The following is a 22,500-nucleotide window of genomic DNA, read 5'->3' as shown; positions in this document are numbered from 1 at the left end:
ACCCTGACCAACTCTCACCCAACTATCAACTGACCCTAACCAACTCTCAACCAACTATCAACAAATCCTAACCAACTATCAACCAACCCTAACCAACTATCAATTACTGTAACTACCAGCTAACCCTAACCACATTTAAAATACTCCACCACCAGCAACCCCACTCACTAGCTCCTCCCCCCTCCCTCCCTCCCAGTCTCTGTGCTGCTGTCTTTGTTCTAGGCTGGAGTTGTTAACTGGTCGTGAGCGGAGTGTGATTAACTACCAGCCCTCAGCATGGCGGCCCCCCCACTATGACACAGCACTCCTGACAGGACAGATCTCCACTTCCTCACTGCCTGGGGGGCGGTGGGGGGGGGGCTGAGGGCGGAGGAGAAGAGGGAGGTCCCCTTTAAATCATTAGTCTGATTTGGAGCCCCCAGGGCAGGTGTAGCTGAACTACCCTCCCCTACTGAGTGTGAAGCGCGCACAGACACGCCGGCGCGCGCACACACACGCACACACACACACACACACGCACACACACACACACACACACATACACGAGGCGCTAGGCTCCACACACACACACACATGTTGCACACATGTAGCAGAGCAGAGTTCAAGTAGGGGTGTTCTGGTGGTCCTGCCCCCCAGGGCAGAGGTGATACTCTCCTCATGCCGCCTCCCAAAACCCTCACCTCTACCTCTAATCATCCCTGCACCTCCTACTCAACTCCCCCTACGCACCCTGTACCTCCCCCTCACAACCAGGTCCATACAATCCCCCCGCCCCCGAAAATATCCCCTCTACATACCCTCCGATCATCTCCCTGAAAGGCTACAGTCCCTCTGAGACCCCGCAAAAACGGATTGATTGTTATGACTGATGTGACTGGTCAATAAGAGGCAGTCAGGCGGTCCCAGTCCAGGACACGTCCCCAGAGTCTGTCCCCCTCGTGTCCGGGGGAGACACTGCTGGCGCCGCGTACGACCTTTCACCTCCTGGCGAGGCGCTGCCGGTGCCGCAGTCGCCACACGGACAAGGGTCGGCGCTCGCCAGGGCCTGACGGGTCGCGTCGCGCCCACCTCTGTTATGACTGCGTGCGCAGGTCGATCGAGTTCTGAGCAGGGGTGAGCGGACGTGAGGGGGCGTGTCTCTGTGAGAGGAGAGGGTGAGTGTCTCTGAGATGAGAGGGTGAGGGGGCGTATCTGTGTGAGAGGAGAGGGTGAGGGGGCGTGTCTCTGTGAGAGGAGAGGGTAGGGGGCGTGTCTGTGAGAGAAGAGAGGATGAGGGGGCGTGTCTCTGTGAGAGGAGCGGGTGAGGGGGCGTGTCTCTGAGAGGAGAGGGGGCGTGTCTCTGGGAGAGGAGAGGGTGAGGGGGCGTGTCTCAGAGGAGAGGGTGAGGGGGCGTGTCTGTGATGAGAGGGTGATGGGGGCGTGTCTGTGAGAGGAGAGGGTGAGGGGGTGTGTCTCAGAGGAGAGGGTGAGGGGGCTCGTCTCTGTGGAAGAGAGGGTGAGGGGGCGTGTCTGTGAGAGGAGAGGGTGAGGGGGCGTGTCTCTGTGAGAAGAGAGGGTGAGGGGGCGTGTCTGTGAGAGGAGAGGGTGAGGGGGCGTGTCTCTGTGGAAGAGAGGGTGAGGGGGCGTGTCTGTGAGAGGAGAGGCTGAGGGGGCGTGTCTGTGAGAGGAGAGGGTGAGGGGGCGTGTCTCTGTGAGAGGAGAGGGTGAGGTGGCGTGTCTCTGAGAGGATGTGAAACAATGTATGTGTGTGTGTGTGTATGTTCGGTACTCACCCCCTTCCCCATCACGCCGTTGTTGAGCGGCAGGCCTATGAAATGGAAGGCGGCCTCCTGGATGAAGTAGGGGTTGAGGATCCTCATCTCACTGGGCTCTCTGGGGACGTGGTGGGCCACCGACTTCCAGAAGCCCTCCGTACCTCTCTGGAAACGGGAGGGGGTAAGAAAGATGGAGGGAGGGGAAGGAGGGAGGGAGGGAGAAGAGGAGAAGATGGAGGAAAGAGAGAGGGAGGGAAGAGAGCGTTGATGAGATGAGTTCTATGAGAGGTACTGAATATCAGAAATACTTGAGGGAGACCATTCAAAGAGAGACTCTCCTCCTTAACACCGATGTTAGACACATCGCCGTCATCACATGGAGGCCCCTCCTCTTCCCCATTAACACCGATTGGCTGAACGCCTTCCTAGCTGAGGAGGGCGGGTCCTGGACCGAGGGGTGGTCTGGACCGAGGGGTGGTCTGGACTGTGTAGTTCACAAGTCTACCTCGCCCCGCCTACGGTATGCTATCCTATAGATGCTCAACACTCCAGCGATACTCCTCCCTCCCCCCATCCCTCCCACTATACTCCCCCCACCCCACACACACACCTGGCCCTCAGCCTGCAGGGTCAGCAGATGTAAACGGGGATCACCTGTTCAAACACTCAGCCCTCCCGCCCCGCCCCGCCCCGCCCCCTTTGATAGGGAGGAATGGGGCGAGGCGGCCGGTAAGCAGCCAGCCAGATACAGTCACCCAGCCAGTCTTATACAGTCACCCAGCCAGCCTGCCGGTGAGGTCTTTGAAGTACGGCAGCGGTGTTGTCAGTGTGCGTTTTAACCGTGGCCCCCGGCGAAGCCGCTGCAGAACATCATCCGCACTGTCAACGGGCCGGGAGAGAGAGAGAGAGAGAGAGAGAGAGAGAGAGAGAGAGAGACAGACAGAGACAGACAAAGAGAGAGAGAGAGAGAGAGAGAGAGAGGGCTACCGGCGAGGGGCTGTGTTTGGCAGAGCTATAGCAGACCAACACAGCAGACCACCACAGCAGACTAACACAGCACATTAACACAGCAGACCAACACAGCAGACCAACACAGCAGACCAACACAGCAGACCAACACAGCAGACCAACACAGCAGACTAACACAGCAGACTAACACAGCAGACTAACACAGCAGACCAACACAGCAGACTAACACAGCACATTAACACAGCAGACTAACACAGCAGACTAACACAGCAGACTAACACAGCACATTAACACAGCACATTAACGCAGCAGACGAACCAGAGTCATGTTTTCGCTCTGGAACTGAAGGGAGAGGAGCCCTCGGTAATGACTGTGCACACAGACTAGACAATATGGTGGCGGTTGACTGTGGACAAGCAAATGTAAACAGAGTCAAACTAATTGGCAGGTGGTGGAGTTTTTAGAGTGAGGACAGACTAACAAAGAAGGCTGAATTCTCTGGTTTCAGGAGATTCTTTTGTAATCGTCTTGTTAGCGTCTGTTAAATGACTGTAATGTAAAAACGTAACCCAATCTTGTTCTTTTGTCTTGACAGTTTATTTTGGTGTCATCAGAACTATCATTGTTCTTTATTTGGTCCCGTCTCATTTAGTATCACAGGAAGATTAACGGTCTGTAGGTCACAGGAAATGACCAGCCCCTGGGGGGAGACCCCGAGTATGCGTCAGGACTCGGGACACACACTCCCCTGATGGAGCTGTTTGAACACGGTTATTAACAGGAAGCTGCTGGCTGGCCCTGTCTCACTCACTCACCCTGCTGCACTTAACCTGGGTCACACACACTCATACACACACACACACACACACACACACACACACAAGTGCACACACACATCACGTCACTCACACTAGCTCAGTACCTTACATACAAACACAGTGCATCGCATCACTCACTCACTCTCTCTCACACACACACACACACCACATCACTCACACTAGCACAGTACCTTACATGCTGTACCAACAATGTGCATCACATCACTCACTCACACGCACGTAGGCACACAGGTACGTAGGCGCGCGCGCGCGCACACACACACGCACACGCGCGCACACACACACACACGCACACACACGCATGCACACACGCACACGCGCGGCTGGTACGTCTGGGCGTTGCTGGGTCAGTGTGCAGGGGAAGTGGCTGTTTCCCCTCTCCTGCGACAGCTTTATGGTTTCAATTGGTTGAGATTATTAGATTTAAGTGTGTTCAGCACAAGGCTGAATGCCCAGTACTCCACCTGTTAAAACAGCCTTTAATTACCCGACTAATTGTTGGCATAGGAGAGAGAGAGAGAGAGAGACAGAGAGGGTGAGGGTGAGAGAGAGAGAGAGCGAGGGAGAGAAAGAGAGAGAGACCGAGGAGAGAGAGCAGGAAAAAAGAAAATGGGACTGTGGTCCAGATTTGTCATCCAGAGCAGTATTTACTTCTCATTGTAGGAGAGCTGATCTAGGACCAGTAGTGCTTTTTGATTGAAACCAAACAGAGAAGCGGGAACCTGATCCTAGATCAGCACTCCAACTCTGAGACACTTGATAAATACTTAAAGTCGCACAGAAATGAAAAAAGCATTCTGTCCCATTTTGGTTCACATAATTGGTCATAGTGTTCACCTATTCTATGATGTATGACAAAAAAATATATAAATTCTACTTTTGTTGTAATCTTATATCAAAATATATAATTTCTTACTTCCTGGAAAATGGTAGGTCACGTGCAATGACGACAACAGGTACCTTAGATTTTAGGCCAATAATCTCACGACATCCACCCGTCAATCAACGCTCGAATCTGTCTAAAGTTCTTAAAACCTGTCCACTTGTCAATGTTCCAATCAAATTCCTCTAAACATATGTCCCACCCTCATAGCTTGTTTGCGTCGGAAATACATCAAACTACGGAAGTTAGATAATCTCAAACGTCCGTTTGAGTGCGACTTTAATTCCCCATCAGGGATCAAGTACAAGTACAACCTACCAACTTACCTGCGTCATACCAGCGTCATGTGCAGGGGGCAAGGCTCCGAACCGGTTCAAGGAACGGAAACGAAAACCGAAAACGAACGGTATTTTACGAGGAACAGAAACAGGAACGAAAACGAAATGGTCTTTAATTGTTCCAGAACAGAAACGTTAATTTGAAATCTTTAAAACCGGTTAATAACGTTATTTTTTCGTTCTTTGTAGTAGGCCTATATAACTTAAAAATAATTGTAAAAAAGAAGAAAGCTGAGCCTTTTATGGCCGAATAGGCTAAATTAAATTAATTAAATTTGTAGCCTACATCTTGTCCTGTTTTTGTAATGTAGCCTAGGCCCCTAAATCTGTTATTTCACAGTCAGGACATGCATAGCCTAGTTCCGACTAGGGATGTGCGCAGCGACTATTTTCACTGATGACTAGACGGTGGTTTTGTAACCGATTACATGACTAGTCTAAAAACAGGATTCCCAAGTTTCTACAACAAGTGCTATTTAGAAAAATTGAGGATGTTTCTCAAACTCTGCGAGCTAAGATGCATGACTATTCTTGATGTTTCCCAACTACTCAGCGGCAGCCAATTTGCATGCGTTGCGCAGGGCTGTCACACACTCTCCTTTGTTTTCCAGTGCAAAACAGTAGTTCAGCCTGTCCTTACAGCTTATTACTTAGCAAAGATATCAATGTGATTTATTTTGTTTAATTGAAGAAGAGTAGGATAGCCTATAGCCTGTAATGTTTCAGTAGGCTAAAACTAGATTTCACATAAAGACCGCGGATGTCAGAGAGGGCAATAACGTTCGAAGGCAAATTTATTCCAACATTGGTCCACAAAGAATGATGCAAATAATAAAGTGAAAGAAATAATAGCCTACTGTGCAAATATAATGTTTTATATGGACCTGCCTACTGTGCAAATATAATGTTTTATATGGACCTGCGTGTCTGCAATAAAGTTCCTCTATCTTTATAACCAACATTCAGCGGAAGCCAATTTTCACTCTTTGCGCATCTCGCTCCAAGTATGGTTTGGCTATTTAAGACACAGAGTACAGTTGCTTGGATGTATACTAGTATGCATAAACCTATGTTTTGCGAATTTAATGGTCTGCCTCCTTCAGAGTTCAACTCGGCAATTAGGCTGTGAAAGCGAGCGCGCCTCTTGGAATCTAGTCATAGCCTATTGTTGCACAGATTTCTGTCACGTCTTGACTTTCACAAAACAAATGATTAGGCTACATTAATTAATATGAGCACACTTTAGTGACAATGTGCCGTGCAACCCTGATCATTGAATAGCATAAGTTAAATTACTATAATATTAAAGACCGCGGATGTCAGACGATAGGCTACGTATAGGCGCCAAATCCGGAGCTCCCATACAAAAGGAACGCAGCATAAACAATAGGGATTGTGCAGATGAATGAATGAGGTGACTAATTATTTATAAATAACATAAAACATTACAAAACGAAATAAAAACAAACAATAGGCCTACAGGCGCAGAATAAAATAGCTTGCAACAACAGTACAAGAAAATATTTGTACAAGAAATACTGTAGGCCTATAGCGTCTTAATAGGCTAACACCCCCCGGAACGGTGAACGGAACGTTATTTTTCGTTCTTAACAGGTTCAGGAACGCTGTGTTGGTGGCGGAACACGAGAACGGAAACGTTAAATATTCTGGTTCTGCTCGGAGCGAACCGATTGAAAAATAATTTCGTTTTTAAGCCCTGGCAGGGGGTGGACTTGTACATCAAGCTGCCTCACGCTAAGGAACCAGGAGATAGGCTCCTGCCCTATGGGCCACTAGGCTCCAGAACCAGTTCTCAAGGCTTACCTACTACTACTGACTTACCTAACACATGCCCAGGTCCAACCGCCTTTCTATACAGCCGGATTCAAACGGCACAACTGATCCAGAATCAGCCCTCTGGGATGTTTGCCAACTATATGCCCAGATACACCCACAAAGCCACAGCTGGTCCTAGACCAGCGGTCCTGGTCGGAGACGCCGTGTGAAAGCCACTAATCATACATCCGATCCCGACAGCAGCCCAGCTCTGCCCTGCCCCGGCGCTGTTGACCTTGGCCCGTCCGCCGGGTGACTGTATATCGACGCCTAGCGGACCGTCCAGGAGACGAAACACAGACGTTGGTGTCGGGCCATTGAGGAACGTTGTTTACGAACGAGGGGGATTACTTAATACACAGACACGGATCAACTAATCAGTCGGGTCGGGAGTGCAGAGGAAGGAGATGACGAGGAGAATGTTCTGTGAACGGCGGGCCGCGACCCAAGCCTGAACACACCCCAGCCTCAGAACCACGGGAAGACGTCAGATCCTGAGAGGTCCAGTCGGGTCGTTACTTGTCAAAATCAACCGGCCACGACCGAAACCGCAATATTCAATCATCATCAGGATGCGATTTGGTCCAAATCGAATTTGTGAATGTAATACTATTGAATATTATTTGAAACCCCACTAAATAAAATGGCTGATGCAATGAATTAGCTTATTTATCATGAAGGAAATTATATTTCTAAAGCATGCTGCAGGAATACTTACATTCTCCATGTTTCATTACAGAAACACTAGGAGACAGTGGGTGTTGAAATGGCTGAATTAATGTGGAACGACCCAGTCAGTCCTCAGCTCACAACACCCAAGACTTTTGAGTTCAAGTTCAGCTGCAACTATACCCCACTATAACCCGATCATATTGGATAATAAATGCACCTGCCAAAGAATACGCTCTTCTGTTCCATCATCTCGCTTGTTCCAGAATCTTCCGTGCTCTCCGGCTGAACGCTCCGGCTGGAGCAGAGCCAGAATTCCTATTAGCATTCCAATGGGAATTTCCGCCTCAGTGAGACTGTGGTTAAAGGAGACTACAGGCGTTCTGATGGATCATCTAGCCAGTGAGCGGCATGTGTATGAGCATCATAAGAGCGGTATGCGTGTGTGTGTGTGTGTCAGGCTAACGAGCACTACTCTCTCTAGCCTCACCGTATTGTGTGTGTAACTGAGCTGACCTGTAACACAGCAGGTGAGAGAAAGAGAGGCCTCCTCCTACACCTCTACCCCTCCTCCTGTCCAGTCCATGACCATCTCCCCCTCCCTCCCTCCCTCCCTCAGTGAGACAGCTCAGTACCAGACCTCTCTCTCCCCCTCCCTCCCTCAGTGAGACAGCTCAGTACCAGGCCTGTCTCTCTCTCTCCCCCTCCCTCCCTCAGTGAGAAAGCTCAGTACCAGGCCTGTCTCTCTCCCTCCCTCCCTCCCTCCCTCCCTCCCTCCCTCCCTCCCTCCCTCCGTGAGACAGCTCTCTGTTAAATCACTCTGTAAAACCTGCTCTGTCAGAAGGGGGTCTTCTCTTATGGGGGCCGTTCTCCAGACTGCCGAGCCGACAATCGATGTTTTGAATGACGACCTTCTATAAACTCTTTTAGTTTTCCATCTCCTTGCTCCAGTGTTTCTGGCCTCCCCTGAGCACCCCCCTCGCCCTCACCCCAACGTTCTCCCACCTCCCCTGAGCACCCCATCCCCTCGCCCTCACCCCAACGTTCTCCCACCTCCCCTGAGCACCCCATCCCCTCGCCCTCACCCCAACGTTCTCTGACCTCCCCTGAGCACCCCATCCCCTCGCCCTCACACCAACGTTCTCCGACCTCCCCTGAGCACCCCATCCCCTCGCCCTCACACCAACGTTCTCCGACCTCCCCTGAGCACCCCATCCCCTCGCCCTCACACCAACCTTTCCCAATAAAAGACTCCTGGCAAAATAGCCTTTTAGAAAGCCATGGTATCTACAAACTGCTCAACAACAGTTTCACAAGATGTGCCAAGGGATCACTGAGGTAAACAATTTGTTACCCAAAACACGTGTGTGTGTGTGTGTGTGTGTGCACGTGTCAGTCAGAGAATGTGTGTGAAGCAGATATTTCTCAGAAATTCATTTAGAACATATTGATGAGTCTATAAAAAGCAGTACCAGAATGTCAAGTAGTGTGTACCTGACATTGACGGGGAAGAGGGGCTACATTTGTTTCTCCTTATGGAAGGAGTGGTTGGATAGGGCTGCCTGCTGTTGAAGTCCTTCCAGGAATAGACTAGCGCTAGAGAAACATTCACTAGTTAAAGGAGTAGTAAAGGGAAAAATCATGTTTAGCCCTGTTTTAAGGTTACTTATGATCATATACAATGGTTCAGATCAAAAAGTTGACAAAACTAGCACTTTTGAGAAAGTTGATAATTGCTCTACCACCGTTTAGGTCATACAATGGATGTGGGTGGGCAACTTGAAAAATCATTCAAAAACATGTTAAACTCTCGATTTCAAAGACAAGAAGCTCACCGAGGGGGTAATTGGACTCCGTTGGTGTTCTGACATCAAATTCGCCGCAAAGTATGAATCCTGTAGGGTTTTATTGATCGTTAGTATGAAATCCATTGACTTGTATTGACGCAACCATTGTAGATGTCTAGATCAATCCGCAGAGGGGATTCAGGAAGCGGAACTACTTACGGTAAAAAAAGCCTTTCCAGATGAACTAGAATCTTACTTTATGGCGAATTATATGTCAGAATGCCAACTAACACCTTGGTGAGTTTCTTGTCTTTGAAATTGAGAGTTTAACATGTTTTTTGAATGATTTTTCACGGTGCCCACCCACATCCATTGTATGACCAAAATGGTGGTAGAGCAATTATCAGACTCTGAATCTCAAAAGTGCTAGTTTTGTCAACGTTTTGATCTGAACCATTGTATATGATCATAAGTAACCTTAAAACAGGGCTAAACATGATTTTTCCCTTTACTACTCCTTTAAGCCCCTTAAGTCAAACTGAACTCAACCACCACAGAAACTCTTGTATGAGTGGACGTCTTCATCCGGTCATTTCCAGTAGGAAAATCTCTAAGGCTAGATAATCGGCCAGCACAGGAGGCCGAGGGGCAGTAGAGAAAGACTGTTCTCTCTTTCCGGGTGGAAAAAGTGATGGCAGCCACCAGCCAACCAGCGTCAATGACACAAGTGGCGCCCAAAGACTGGTGTGGCTAGCGGCCCGAAACACAAAACTAAACTACAAAACCTGAACTAAGATATTGAAAGTGTCTGTGGGAAAAGAGAAGGCCGGAGCAGAAGCTTCCAAAACACCTGAAGCCCATAGAGCAGGGGTGGCCAACCAGTCAGAGACTAAGAGCCACAAAAATTACTTTGGTACCACCCAGAGCCACACCATATATACCAGCGTTTCTCAACCTTTTTTTCAGTCACCGCACCCTTCATAAGTACTTAAAATCCCAAGGCACCCCAGTCTAAAATAAGAAGAAAAACGTTATTGTCCATTAAATATACATTCAAAGTTTATTTATTCAAAATTAACACATACAACAAGATATTTTCTGACATAATATATTTTGGACTGGGTTGGGTTAGGCTGGGCTGGGTTGGACTGGACTGGACTGGACTGGACTGGACTGGACTGGACTGAACTGAACTGAACTGGACTGGACTGGACTGAACTGGACTGGGCTGGGCTGGTCTGGGTTAGGCTGGACTGGACTGGACTGGACTGGACTGGACTGGACTGGGCTGAACTGAACTGAACTGGACTGGGCTGGGCTGGTCTGGGTTAGGCTGGACTGGACTGGATTGGACTGGGCTGGGCTGGGCTGGGCTGGGTTAGGCTGGACTGGACTAGATTGGACTGGGCTGGGCTGGGCTGGGCTGGGTTAGGCTGGACTGGGCTGGGCTGGGTTAGGCTGGACTCGGCAGGGCTGGGTTAGGCTGGAATGGACTGGACTGACTGGGCTGGGTTAGGCTGGACTGGGCTGGGCTGGACTGAGCTGGACTGGACTGGACTGAGATGGGCTGGCTGAAGCAGATGGGAGACGGGGGCAGCTATGTGACAAGTGTTTTTGACTTACCTGTCGCTCCTCAGTGGGACTTCTGGCACTCCTTGCTTGCCACAATCCTCTTCAGATTTGGCTTGTATTCCGTTGTGGCCACTCTAAGCAGTTCCTTCACATGTGTGTCAGTCAAAACAGATCTGTGCTTGGATTTCACGAGTTTCAGGGTAGAAAACACAGACTCACAAACATATGTGGATCCAAACATTGAGAGTAGCTTGAGCGCAGCCCGTTTGAGCTGGGGATATTTTTCCATTGGCACTGTTTTCCAAAACTCAATGGTTCCATCCTTCAGAACAGACTTCAGTCTGTCATCCTCCGACAGTTCAATCATCTCCATCTCCGACGCTGCTTCGTCTGTGACAAGCGGGGCTTTTAAACAGTCTGTCTCCGCACTGAAAGGATCGACGAGGAACGTAACCTGTGGCCTTTTCAGCTGTAGGTCCTGGAATCTGGTCACAAAACTCTCCTGGAGTTTTTCCATCTGCGTCGCATATTGGGCTGTCTGCTTTCTCAGGTCGGCTGATGCAGCATGTTCACTTGCTTTTTGCAGAGAGGGGAAGTGCATAAATTCTCCCTTTTGAAGTTGCGTCTTAAACAGCTTGAGTTTGTTGACAAACGCAAACACACTTTGCACCAGGTCAGGCAGCATCTTTAACTTCCCCTGCAGGCCCAGGTTGAGTCTGTCCAGATGACTCAGCATGTCGACCAAAAAAGACAAGTCCATAATCCACTGGGGGTCTGACAGCTGTGGATAGTCCTTGTTCTTCTCCTCCATGAACAGCCTCACGGCATCCAAGAGCTCAAGGAAGCGAGACAGCACTTTGCCTCTTGAAAGCCACCTCACAGTGCAGTGAAGCGGCAGGTCTCCGGGAAGGCCTTGATCGAGTTCAGCAATCAGGTTTTTGAATTGCCTGTGGTTAAGAGCATGTGTGCGGATATAGTTGACGATTTCCATCACAGGCTTCATGACGTGATCTAAATTCAGCGTTTTAGACACAAGCTGCTCCCGATGAATGATGCAGTGGAAATTCCAAAAATCAGGAAAAGTGTCGTCGGCTTTACAGAGGCCCACAAGCCCGTTCTGAGCTCCAACCATAGAGGGCGCTCCATCCGTGGCTATTGCTGTCAGTCTCTGGATTGGCAGATTTGCTTTAGCAAACACGTCAGTCATGGTTTGTTTCACATCGATGCCGCGGGTCCTGTCCTTCAGTGGCTGAATATCAAGGAGCTCTTCTTTGATCACACAATCTTCTGAAACTGACCGTACAAATATGGCCAACTGTGGCTTGTCTTGTATGTCACAAGACTCATCCAATCCCACACTGAAATATTCGCATTTCTGAAGATCAGAATGTAATTCTGTTTCAATGGCATGGTTTATGTCCGATATTCTGTGTTCAATTGTGTGGCGTGACAATTGTACATCTGACACCATCTTTTTAAGTTTGTCATTTTCTGGAGACAAGATTTCTACAACATCAGTGATGCATGTCTTCACAAACTCGCCTTCGCTGTATGGCTTTTTAGCACGAGCAATGTTCCATGCCACTTGATAAGAGGCAAGCGTCGCTGTCTCTGCCTGCTTGGTAAATGAACGGAACAGATGGGTCTGTTTCTGTATCTGACTTTTCAAGCTATTTAACTTGTTCTGGCGAAGTTCAGTACCGATTGGGTAGTCATGGTCAATGCTAGCATGTGTTGTGGTGAAGTGGCGCTGGAGATTTGAGGCTTTAAAATGTCCCAATGATGTCTGGCATATCAGACAGAATGGCTTACCATTACGTTCTATAAATAAAAAATCACTCTCCCACTCGGGTAAAAATGTCCTGTGTTCTTCTTCATATTTTCGTTTTGCTGCGCATTTCTTTCCAGCCATTCTTTGGTTGTGTGTAGTCTACGCTACGTTAGCTTTTGTCATGAAAGAGAATGACCCGCGCAAAGTAAATTATTTTGTTTACATTTATTTTGTTACCAAGGTGATTTGCTACCTATATGATTGGTCTGAAGTGGTTCTCACGCGACTTCCTCACTAGCGAAACGAATCATGATTTTATGACAAATCTGCAATAAACTAAAATGGGCAGGAAGAAATTAACAGCGAAACTAGAGAGAAAGAGAGAGAGAGAAACGTTCTTATGGAATGAATGAATTTATTTTTTAATGAAAGGATGGAAGAGCCGCAAGACAACATTTTTTATCAATGGATTGAGGAGCCGCACATTGACGGGCAAAGAGCCGCATGCGGCTCGCGAGCCGCGGGTTGGCCACCCCTGCCATAGAGGATGCTCTGAAGGCGCGCGCACCCGCGCGCGCACACACGCACACACACACACGCGCGCGCACACACACACACACACACACACACACACACACACACACACACACCAGCGTTTCCGCTGGTAAGGTTTTGACGTGGCGCACCGCCACGGCAAGATCCTTGCCGCCACACCAAACATTTGATACAAAAAACAATAATACAAATTAGGCTATATATAAATAAAACTTTCTAAATATTTCTGCCTAAATGCGCTTTCAAAACCACTGTCCCGCCCACATTAGGACTATTCATTTTCAATAAAGAGCCTATAGGCCGCGCGCTCTGTGCCGCTTCATGCTGCTCCTTTCTGAGGTGATCGGAAGACTCGGCGCGTGAAGGGATTTTTTCTTCAGTGAGCGGCATGAGGTTACAACGAAAGATAGGTAAGCTATTGACGCTCAAATATTATCATAGTGTTAACCAGTGTTTGAATTGGGCCAAACACTGGTGCTGGCACCTAGGCCTACTCCTCAAAATGCCTAGCCTACTGTCTAAAATACATTTATGTTAGTAATCCAAGTGCCGTTATAGCTACAGTTAGACGTGCCGACAGCTCCTGCTCATCTCAAGCACGTTGGTTTTATTAGGTATAGGATCAGCTAGTCATCAGGGAATTATAAAACCAAAGTTTTATAATTCCCTGATGACTAGCTGATCCTATACCTAATATATCAATACAATTTTCCAGATGGGCATACGACGATTTTTGAAGAGGAAGAGAGAGGAGAATGATGAGACCAGTCAGGTAGGCTAGGTTATTGCCGGCTAGCCATGATTCACACCGGGGGATTAAGGAACAAGGCAAGCTACCTGTAGTAGGCTAACAGTTTTGCCCGCTTCCCAGGGACCAGTAAACTCTTCGGGCAAGAGGAATGCCTCGTGCAGTTGTCTGATCGGACAAGTAAAAAATTAATGATAAATTGGCCGTGTGTTGCTAACGTTATCTGAAAATACAGTTCGAGCCGAAGCGGAGCCTGCTCCATTTGAGCTACGCGCTGCTGTCTGTCTGTCCGTCAGTCAGCCCTTCAAGCGAGCTTTGTCAAGGAGACATACACCACAAGCGCGAGTAGGTTCTGCAACTTTCGTGCGAGTCAGGTGCAGCACTACCTGATGGATTGTGCGACGGTCTTTTTGGCTGGCTGAACTAACACTAGGTTGCGTTAATGTTCCTCCAGCCACCTAAAAAATGCCAATCAAAATAACAGAAAACAGCAGCTGTTAGCATTATAACAGCTTCTGTTATAATGGTAACCTACAATACATCTGATTAAAATATGTCTATAAACCATATGATTTATTAAGTGCCTGTGTGATTACTGTTTTATCCCGTCCAGTTACATGTAATTAATTACATTTTAAGCTCTAGGACTTTGTGTTAGGCCATCTTTATCGGCCTACTTATACTGTAGGAAGGGGACAGGAGAGAGGAACAAGGGAGGAAGAAGGGCGGTCTCCGATCCCCCGCTTTGGTTTCGAAATCAGACTCTTTTTTTCACACACCACCACACCAAGATATCAGTTCCCCAGGAAACACTGCACACACAAATACCGTTCTTAAAGTACTCTTCACAGGCAAGGTGGGGAGGACAGCCACATGAACACCACGATAATATACATCCCCTCCTCCCATGATGAACAGAGGAGAGAGAGAGGCAGAGCAGGAGAGGAGGAGAGAGGGGGGAGAGGAGAGAGAGAAGAGGAAAAGGAGAGAGGAGTAGAGGAGAGAGACGAGGAAAGAGAGAGAGAGAGGGGTAGAGGACAGCAGAGGAGAGAGCGCGAGATATAACCTATATGGTTTCCTGTTTATCATTCAGTTAACATACAGCCTCGGTCGCTGAAACACACTGGTATGGACACCTCAGCAAACAAACAAACAAACAACAAACACTCCTCACCCTGCTTCCAACACCAAAACAAGCTGGTGACACTTCATACTGTCCACAGATGCAGGTTCTAAAAACATCCCCAGAACCCCCCTCTCCAAACACCTACGAGCCTCTCTGACGATCTGCACAGACCAGGATAGGAGTGTGCACCACACACCTGAGTGTCTTGTACAAACCTACACCTATCCGGTGTCTTTACACATCTGCAGGCACCAAGATGAAGGGATTGAGAGACGGTGCTGCGGTTCGGGCTGTTGTGTGCGGAGCTTCTGCCTACTTTAAAAAGTATACTGGCCGTTCAAAATGTCAGAAAATGTGCCGCACTCGGCGTAATAATGTGGTCCATCGGTTGAGCTGAGAACCGCTGTGGGATGCGTTGCCGTTTGTCCAGTTTCACACATCACTATGAACGTAGAGACAGGCTCAGCGGCTGGGAGAGGAGGACCCAGAATGCATTGCACCGACACGGCTTCAACGACTGTCCCGTTTGTTGGGGCTTGGGGCAGGGCGGGGCAGGGTGGCGGACGAGGTCCGGAAAGGTCATGAGAAGTAGGGAAGCGTCTCTGAGTGGTTGGCACAGAGGTCATCAGCGTTTGAGTTAGGAGTTCACACGGTTCACCGTGTCTCGCCACACAAGCGGTCAACACCGCTGAACTCAACACCGCTGAACACCCGACAGGAGCTTCAGTGAGAAGGGAGGAGAGCTTTGAAGGGGGCCCACCCATAGCATGGCAGGTCGGCTAAGGAGAGACGGAAGGTTCCGGTAACCGAGATCCAAAGCACCGCGTTCCCGAGATCCTTTGATGGTTTATTCTCCTTTGTTTCCGAGGAATCCGAGGCATTCCCCCCCCCCCTCAACACAAACGGCAACCTTTGCCCTCGGAGGAGAGGTCGCGGCGGTTCCTCTTTCTCCCGCGGTCTCCCTGTCCTGCTCCGGGTCATTCGGTGAGGAGTGTGTGAGTGTGAAAACCTGTGTGTTCACACTCCCATGACGGCCAATGTGGGACAGAATGGGAGCACTAGTTCTGGGAACATCAGACAAAACTCCCACCTTGGAGTAGGACCTGAGTGTTCTGCGCTGTTCCCATTGCCATGCTCAACCCTCTTTCCTACATTGAAGTTAAATATTCCTGGGACTGAGCACCTCTTCAGCGTTGAGGCCAGTGATCTTCTAGTTCAGAGTGCCAGCTCATTATTACTATGTTAATTGATGCTAATTGAAGGTAGCTGGATGACTCGTTGATCCTGCTGTGTTGAAACACTACCCTGACCGCAATCAAGGACTTCCTGTATATTCCCCTTCCGTTACTGCCAGGTTCATGTTCCTAATCCATGTTTACACGCATGGAAATGTTTATGAGATGTAAATATATGTATTCACGCTGCGTGCTACTTCTGAGCTCCCCACACACACACACACACACACGCGCACGCACGCACACGTGTATGTACTTATGCGCATCCTGGAATGGAGACAACAGTACAGACATGCTATTTCTGTCTCTGTCGGAGGCTGTGCCCTTCACAATACAGCTGGGGTTCAACTACGTGTGTAGATCCCTGCTACGGCACAACCTGCCGGTTACACCGCAGGAAACAGGAGAACAGCCAACTGAGCCGGTCAGGTGGGCAGGAGCCTGAGGAGAGCTGAGCATGCCGTACACACCGTCAAATAGATCTTGATACCTTGGTCTAGAGATGTAATGATAACCGGTATAATGATAAACCGCGATAAAATGTGATTAAATTTACCTGACAAAATTGCCATTAAAACCATGTGATTTTCACGCTTTGAAAAACTCACTGTAAATACTATCCAGCATCAACCAAAGTTCTCAAGTCTCCTAGACGCATTATTTTAACGTTTATGCAAACAAAGTGCGTAGTGCTGCTAATTTTATTTGTGTTTTCAGTATAAAACTTGGTGAAATGATTTCAGTGTATGTATATCAGTACTTTTTGAAAATGTTCAGCACATTTTATATCACATCACAATAATATTGATAACCGTGATAATTTGTCACTATAATCGTGATATGAAATTGTCATACTGTTACATCTCTACCTCGGCCTTAATGCCACCCCAGGCATTTAACTCTGTTACCGGTCTCCAGGCAGTGGGCGTCCCAGTCTCCCAGTCCCCCAGTCTCCCAGCGTGTCTCTGCGCCAGTCTGAGCTGGTTCTGGGTGGCGCCGTCAACCTCCCTCTTTTTGAATGAGTAACTTTTTAGATTGTATTTCCCCCCGAGACACGCCCCCTCCCAGCTGTTGTAGCACCAGGCCTCTGGCCGGGACAGAAGGGGAGCTGGGAGAGCAGAGCAGAAAGGCAGCCACCAGTCCTGCCGTCACACACGCACGCACGCACGCACGCAGCTCCCCGTTTACCACACGCTGTATATCCTTCACCGCCACATATACAAACATTGCAACCCAAAGACAGGTCTGTGTGTGTCTGTGTGTGTGTGTGTGTGTGTGTGTGTGCATGCCAAGATGTGTGTGTACGTTAAGTGTCTCTGTATGAAATCATAATTAGGGCTACACCAACAACAGAACAATCATCATGTTTGAATCTGTGGTAAACATGTAATCAGTCTTGTTAAGAGTCTAAATTGGGCTGTGAGAGAGAGAGAGAGTGACAGGGCTCAAATTCCAGTCTGGGAAAACCAGTGTAACTGTGGTCTTATCCCAGTCTAGGTAAATCAAAGTTGCTGGCTGGGTTCTAATCCCAGTCTAGGTTAATCAGTGTGACTGGGTTCTAATCCCAGCCTACTGTAGGTAAATCAGACTTGCTGGCTGAGGTCTAATCCCAGTCTCAGCTATGCAGGGTTTCAGTAAAAAGGGATTAAATTATGCATTGAAGCTGGAAGGCACGGATTAAAACCACTTAGTGATTTGTGTGCTTTCTGCAAAATGATAAGAGCAGTGCATTTAAGTGTGTGTGTGTGTGTGTGTGTGTGTGTGTGTGTGTGTGTGTGCGCGCGTTACTACAGAACGAGGCTGAAGGTCGTTCATCCGCCATGGTGACGGTTCGAGGTTGAGTCACCAGCATCTGCTTTGTGAGGAGAGCTGCTCCTCTCTCTCTCTCTCCCGGCCGAACCCGTCCCATTCAGGGCTGCTCCTCTCTCTCTCTCTCTCTCCCTCCCTCCCTCCTCCCAGTCAAACCTGGCCCATTCAGGGCTGCTCCTCTCTCTCCCTCCTCTTCCTCCCGGCCAAACCCGTCCCATTCAGGGTTGCTCCTCTCTCTCTCTCCCTCCCCCCCCCCCCCCCTCCCCTCCCTCTCCCCACTCTCTCCCTCCCTCTCTCTCTCCCCCCCCCCCCCTCCCTCTCCCCACTCTCTCCCTCCCTCCCTCCCTCCCTCTCCCCCCCCCCCCCTCCCTCTCCCCACTCTCTCCCTCCCTCTCCCCCCCCCCCCTCTCTCTCCCTCTCTCTCTCTCTCCCTCCCTCCCCCTCCTCCTCCCCTCCCGGCGGAGCCCGGCCCATCCAGGCCCCGGGGTCCTCCGCCTCCTGAAAAGGCCCCGACATTCCTTCCACCTGCGCGCCCACGCAGCACAAAGACAGCGCGTCAGCCCAGAGACATCAAAGCTCCCACCGGGGCTGGTGTTCCCCGTGGGTTCAAAAACACAACGGAGACGGCTAGCCGCAGCTACACACACAGACACGGACACACAGGCGCGCACGCACGCACGCACACACGCACGCACACACGCACGCACGCACAGATGCACGCACACATTGACACACGCTCACACGGACGCATGCACATACACACACAGGCACACACATGCACGCACACACACAAACAGAAAATCTAAGCGTTTGTTATGTTTCCACTGCCATAGTTCAGACCACTTACAGTAGGCTGCTTTTCTTCATGTAGCGGGGTGTGTGTGTGTGCGTGTGTGTGTGTGTGTGAAACTACGATAACAACAATCTGTCAACAGGATTCCTTCCTTCTCTTCTCTTGATGCAGTTTTCTAGAAAGACGTCAAACATCAAACAAAGGTCCTCACTTTCCACAGTCACAACAGCACCAGCACAACGTTGCCAGGGCTTAGTTCTTGTTTGGCAAGAGAGAAAGTCAATACTGTGGGTGGGTGTAGTAACCCCCCCCCCCCCGTCTATAACAGCTGGCTTAAATATCACACACACGCACATACACACGCCCACGCACACACACACTGTAATAGTAGGTTCAACCCGGAAGATATGGAGGTGTGATCTGAATCCAAGCTAACGGTTACCTGTTCATGTTCCAGCAGAGGGTCTGGTAACATCAACACGTCCTATTTACATTTCTATTGTTGACGTATAACTTTCCTGACATCGCCAGCACCAACAGGGGAATATCTGAGCTGTGCAGGGCAATCTACTTTGGAACCGTCCTATTTACACTCGGCAGTCGGCACCAACAGATCCCAAGGTAAACAGGCTAAGAAACTAGTGTGTGTGTGTGTGTGTGTGTTTGTGTGGGAGTGTGTGTATGTGGGAGTGTGTGTGTGTGTGTGTGTGTGTGTGTGTGTGTGGGAGTGTGTGTGTTTATCTGTTCCTCAAAGTGAACAGAGGCTCTGGGATCATTTTTCATCAGTAGGAATTCACAACAATGATGGGGCTCATTTGTCAAGAGACGAACACTTAGAGAGACACTTTAAACATGATCCATCCACTCCTGATACAGCTACACACAGCAGGGGCGCACTGGGGAGCACAAACCACACACAAACTGTGGCTGTGTGTGTGTGTGTGTGTGTGTCACACACTACAACTAACTTGACAATTGACTTGACAACTGATGTTTTCTGCCTCCCCTCTGTCGTCCGTCCAGGCCTTCGGTTCAGAAGGAGGGAGAGAAAGAGAGGAGTGAGTGAAAGAGAGAGAGAGAGAGAGAGAGAGAGAGAGAGTAGCCAGAGAGAGAGAGAGAGGGTAGCCAGAGAGAGAGAGAGAGAGAGAGAGTAGCCAGAGAGAGAGAGGGTAGCCAGAGAGAGAGAGAGAGAGAGCGCGCAAGACAGAGAGAGAGAGAGAGAGGGTAGCCAGAGGGGGAGAGAGAGAGAGAGAGAGAGAGAGAGGCCAGATTATCCCCTCCATGATGTGTCCACTGTCCCGCTCCCTGCCCTATGAGAGGGTCAGGCCTGTCTGGACCAGAGAAGGGAGGAGGGACCATCGAGCTGCAGAATCTTTGTAGTTCTGGAATGTCTCTCTGTTCTAAAACTGGAGTCTTGAAGATTCATAAAGTCAAACTACAGTTTTAGAACCAAAAAGGCAGGTTCCAAACAAACCTTCTAATCTAAAACTGCTTAAAACGGTCTTGACTGTGTTGTGTGTGAACCCAGCTATAGCTTCCTCTTTCACCTCTATCTCCCACTCTCTCTTTCCTTCTATTTCTCTCTCCCCCGCCTCACATCTCTGTCTCCCTCTCCTCTTTCTTTGCTCCCTCCTTCTACGCGTTCTCTCACTCCTCTTTTCCTCCCTCCCCCCTTCCTGTCCATCTCACTCTCTCTCCAGAGTCTTATATTTTGACAAATGTCACCCTGTAAAAATTCCTTCGGGGCGTTGGTCCCTGAAAGCCACACAGCTGCACTGGAGGGGAAGTGACTTACCCAGGTCAGGGCAGGGTTGCCAGGTTCACAGGGAGAAATCCCCCCCAAAAGGGGAGCAGGAAAGTTCACCTCAGCGTGAACAGGCCTAGTTAAAACACACCAGCGACTAAACTACAGCCGACGACATCATACCAGTTTCTCCTTGAACACCATCTGTCGGAGCCATTTGAAGTCGAGGGGTTTGAAGGCCGAGAAGACGAAGAGCGAGTCCTTCTCGTAGCGCTCGGGTTTCTGGATGGCGCCCTCCGGATAGGTGATCCGCATGGTGGTCTTGGTCCCGACGTCCCGGCCGAACCCGCTCACCGGGGCCTCGTTCAGCCTGGACCAACAGGGGCCACACAGGACATATTCACACATGCGGACCAACAGGGGCCACACAGGACATATTCACACATGCGGACCAACAGGGGGCACACAGGACATATTCACACATGCGGATGCCGGTTACATGCGCATGTGTCTTCTTTTGCTTTATCAATCAATCAAAGCTTTATTTGTATAGCGCATTTCATACCCGGAGGCAACACAATGCGCTTTACAGAGAACAAGGGAGGTGGGCAGACGTCCCACCCCTACATATTGCTTTAATAACTCAAAATAATGTTTTAGGGGGTAGAAGCTAATCTTTTTTTGAGCACTGAACAGTGGACTGTACACTCATGTGTTCCAACACATAGGCCTATATCGATATCCCTTCAGTTGAATTTTGTTGGCCAAAAAGTATGTGAATATGCGGTATGGTAAATGGACTGCACTTATATAGCGCTTTTATCCAAAGCGCTTTACAATGAAGGCCTCTCATTCACCCATTCACACACACATTCACACACCAATGGTGGCAGCTTCCATGCAAGGTGCTAGCCTGCTCATTGGGAGCAATTTGGGGTTCAGTGTCTTGCCCAAGGACACTTCGACATGCAGTCAGGAGGAGCCGGGATTCGAACCACCGACCCTACGATCATTGGACGACCCGCACTACCCCATAGCTATACAGCCGCCCCGTATGCACACATGCCGTGGAGCCCTGGGGCTCACAGCTCACAGGACTTCCTCAGTCTCTCAAGGCTAGCTGGTCTCACAGGACTTCCTCAGTCTCACACGGCTAGCTGGTCTCACAGGACTTCCTCAGTCTCACACGGCTAGCTGGTCTCACAGGACTTCCTCCGTCTCACACGGCTAGCTGGTCTCACAGGACTTCCTCAGTCTCACACGGCTAGCTGGTCTCACAGGACTCCTTCAGTCTCACACGGCTAGCTGGTCTCACAGGACTTCCTCAGTCTCACACGGCTAGCTGGTCTCACAGGACTCCTTCAGTCTCACACGGCTAGCTGGTCTCACAGGACTCCCTCAGTCTCACACGGCTAGCTGGTCTCACAGGACTTCCTCAGTCTCACACGGCTAGCTGGTCTCACAGGACTTCCTCCGTCTCACACGGCTAGCTGGTCTCACAGGACTCCCTCAGTCTCACACGGCTAGCTGGTCTCACAGGACTTCCTCCGTCTCACACGGCTAGCTGGTCTCACAGGACTCCCTCAGTCTCACACGGCGAGCTGGTGATGCGGACGTAGTGACTCACCTCACCACGACGTCATAGTCGTCTATGCGAGAGCCCAGGGACTTATTAGCCAGGATGCCTCCGTTTCCCACGATGATGCACCTCTTACAGCTCTGCCTGAAACACAGAGAGTCACAGCGCCGTCACGGCGAGGCAGAGGCGCGCCGGCGCACGCTGACCTCGGGGGTTTGGTCTGATCCGTGTTCCTCGCCGGCCCCGAGGCTACTCACTCGTCCAGTTGTTCTCCCAGTCCGAACTGTTTGGTGGCCGTTAGAATTACATCTATGATTCTTTCTGTAAGAGAGGAAAAAAATAAGAAAGAGGAAGAGTTTAGACGTCGCCTCTAATTGATTGTCAGCGGAACATCACACACGGAGCTTCAGCGCCAGGGGGAGATAATCGCTCTGCTAATAACAAACTGGCAAGAATTTCAAATAATAACAGAAAGTGCCAGATTCTTTAACAC

The 22,500-nt window shown here is 49.6% G+C and overlaps 1 protein-coding gene across 2 annotated transcripts in view; it reads right to left on the bottom strand.

The window, feature by feature from the left end:
* The window catches only part of st3gal3b (ST3 beta-galactoside alpha-2,3-sialyltransferase 3b), a 54,537-nt gene that overhangs the window by 4,581 nt on the left and 27,456 nt on the right, over positions 1-22,500 (bottom strand). For both annotated transcript variants that reach the window (XM_084447126.1, XM_084447127.1), the window contains 4 exons: positions 22,265-22,328; positions 22,056-22,151; positions 20,612-20,798; positions 1,773-1,919 (listed from right to left, as the gene is read on the bottom strand). In XM_084447126.1, coding sequence (XP_084303252.1) covers positions 1,773-1,919; positions 20,612-20,798; positions 22,056-22,151; positions 22,265-22,328 — 494 coding nt within the window. The remainder of the gene's footprint in view (positions 1-1,772; positions 1,920-20,611; positions 20,799-22,055; positions 22,152-22,264; positions 22,329-22,500) is intronic.

Source organism: Borostomias antarcticus (assembly GCF_949987555.1).
Source record: "Borostomias antarcticus genome assembly, chromosome: 12".
Taxonomy (NCBI): domain Eukaryota; kingdom Metazoa; phylum Chordata; class Actinopteri; order Stomiiformes; family Stomiidae; genus Borostomias; species Borostomias antarcticus.
Note: the sequence above shows the minus strand (reverse complement) of the source record. Positions and strands in the feature narration are given on the sequence as shown.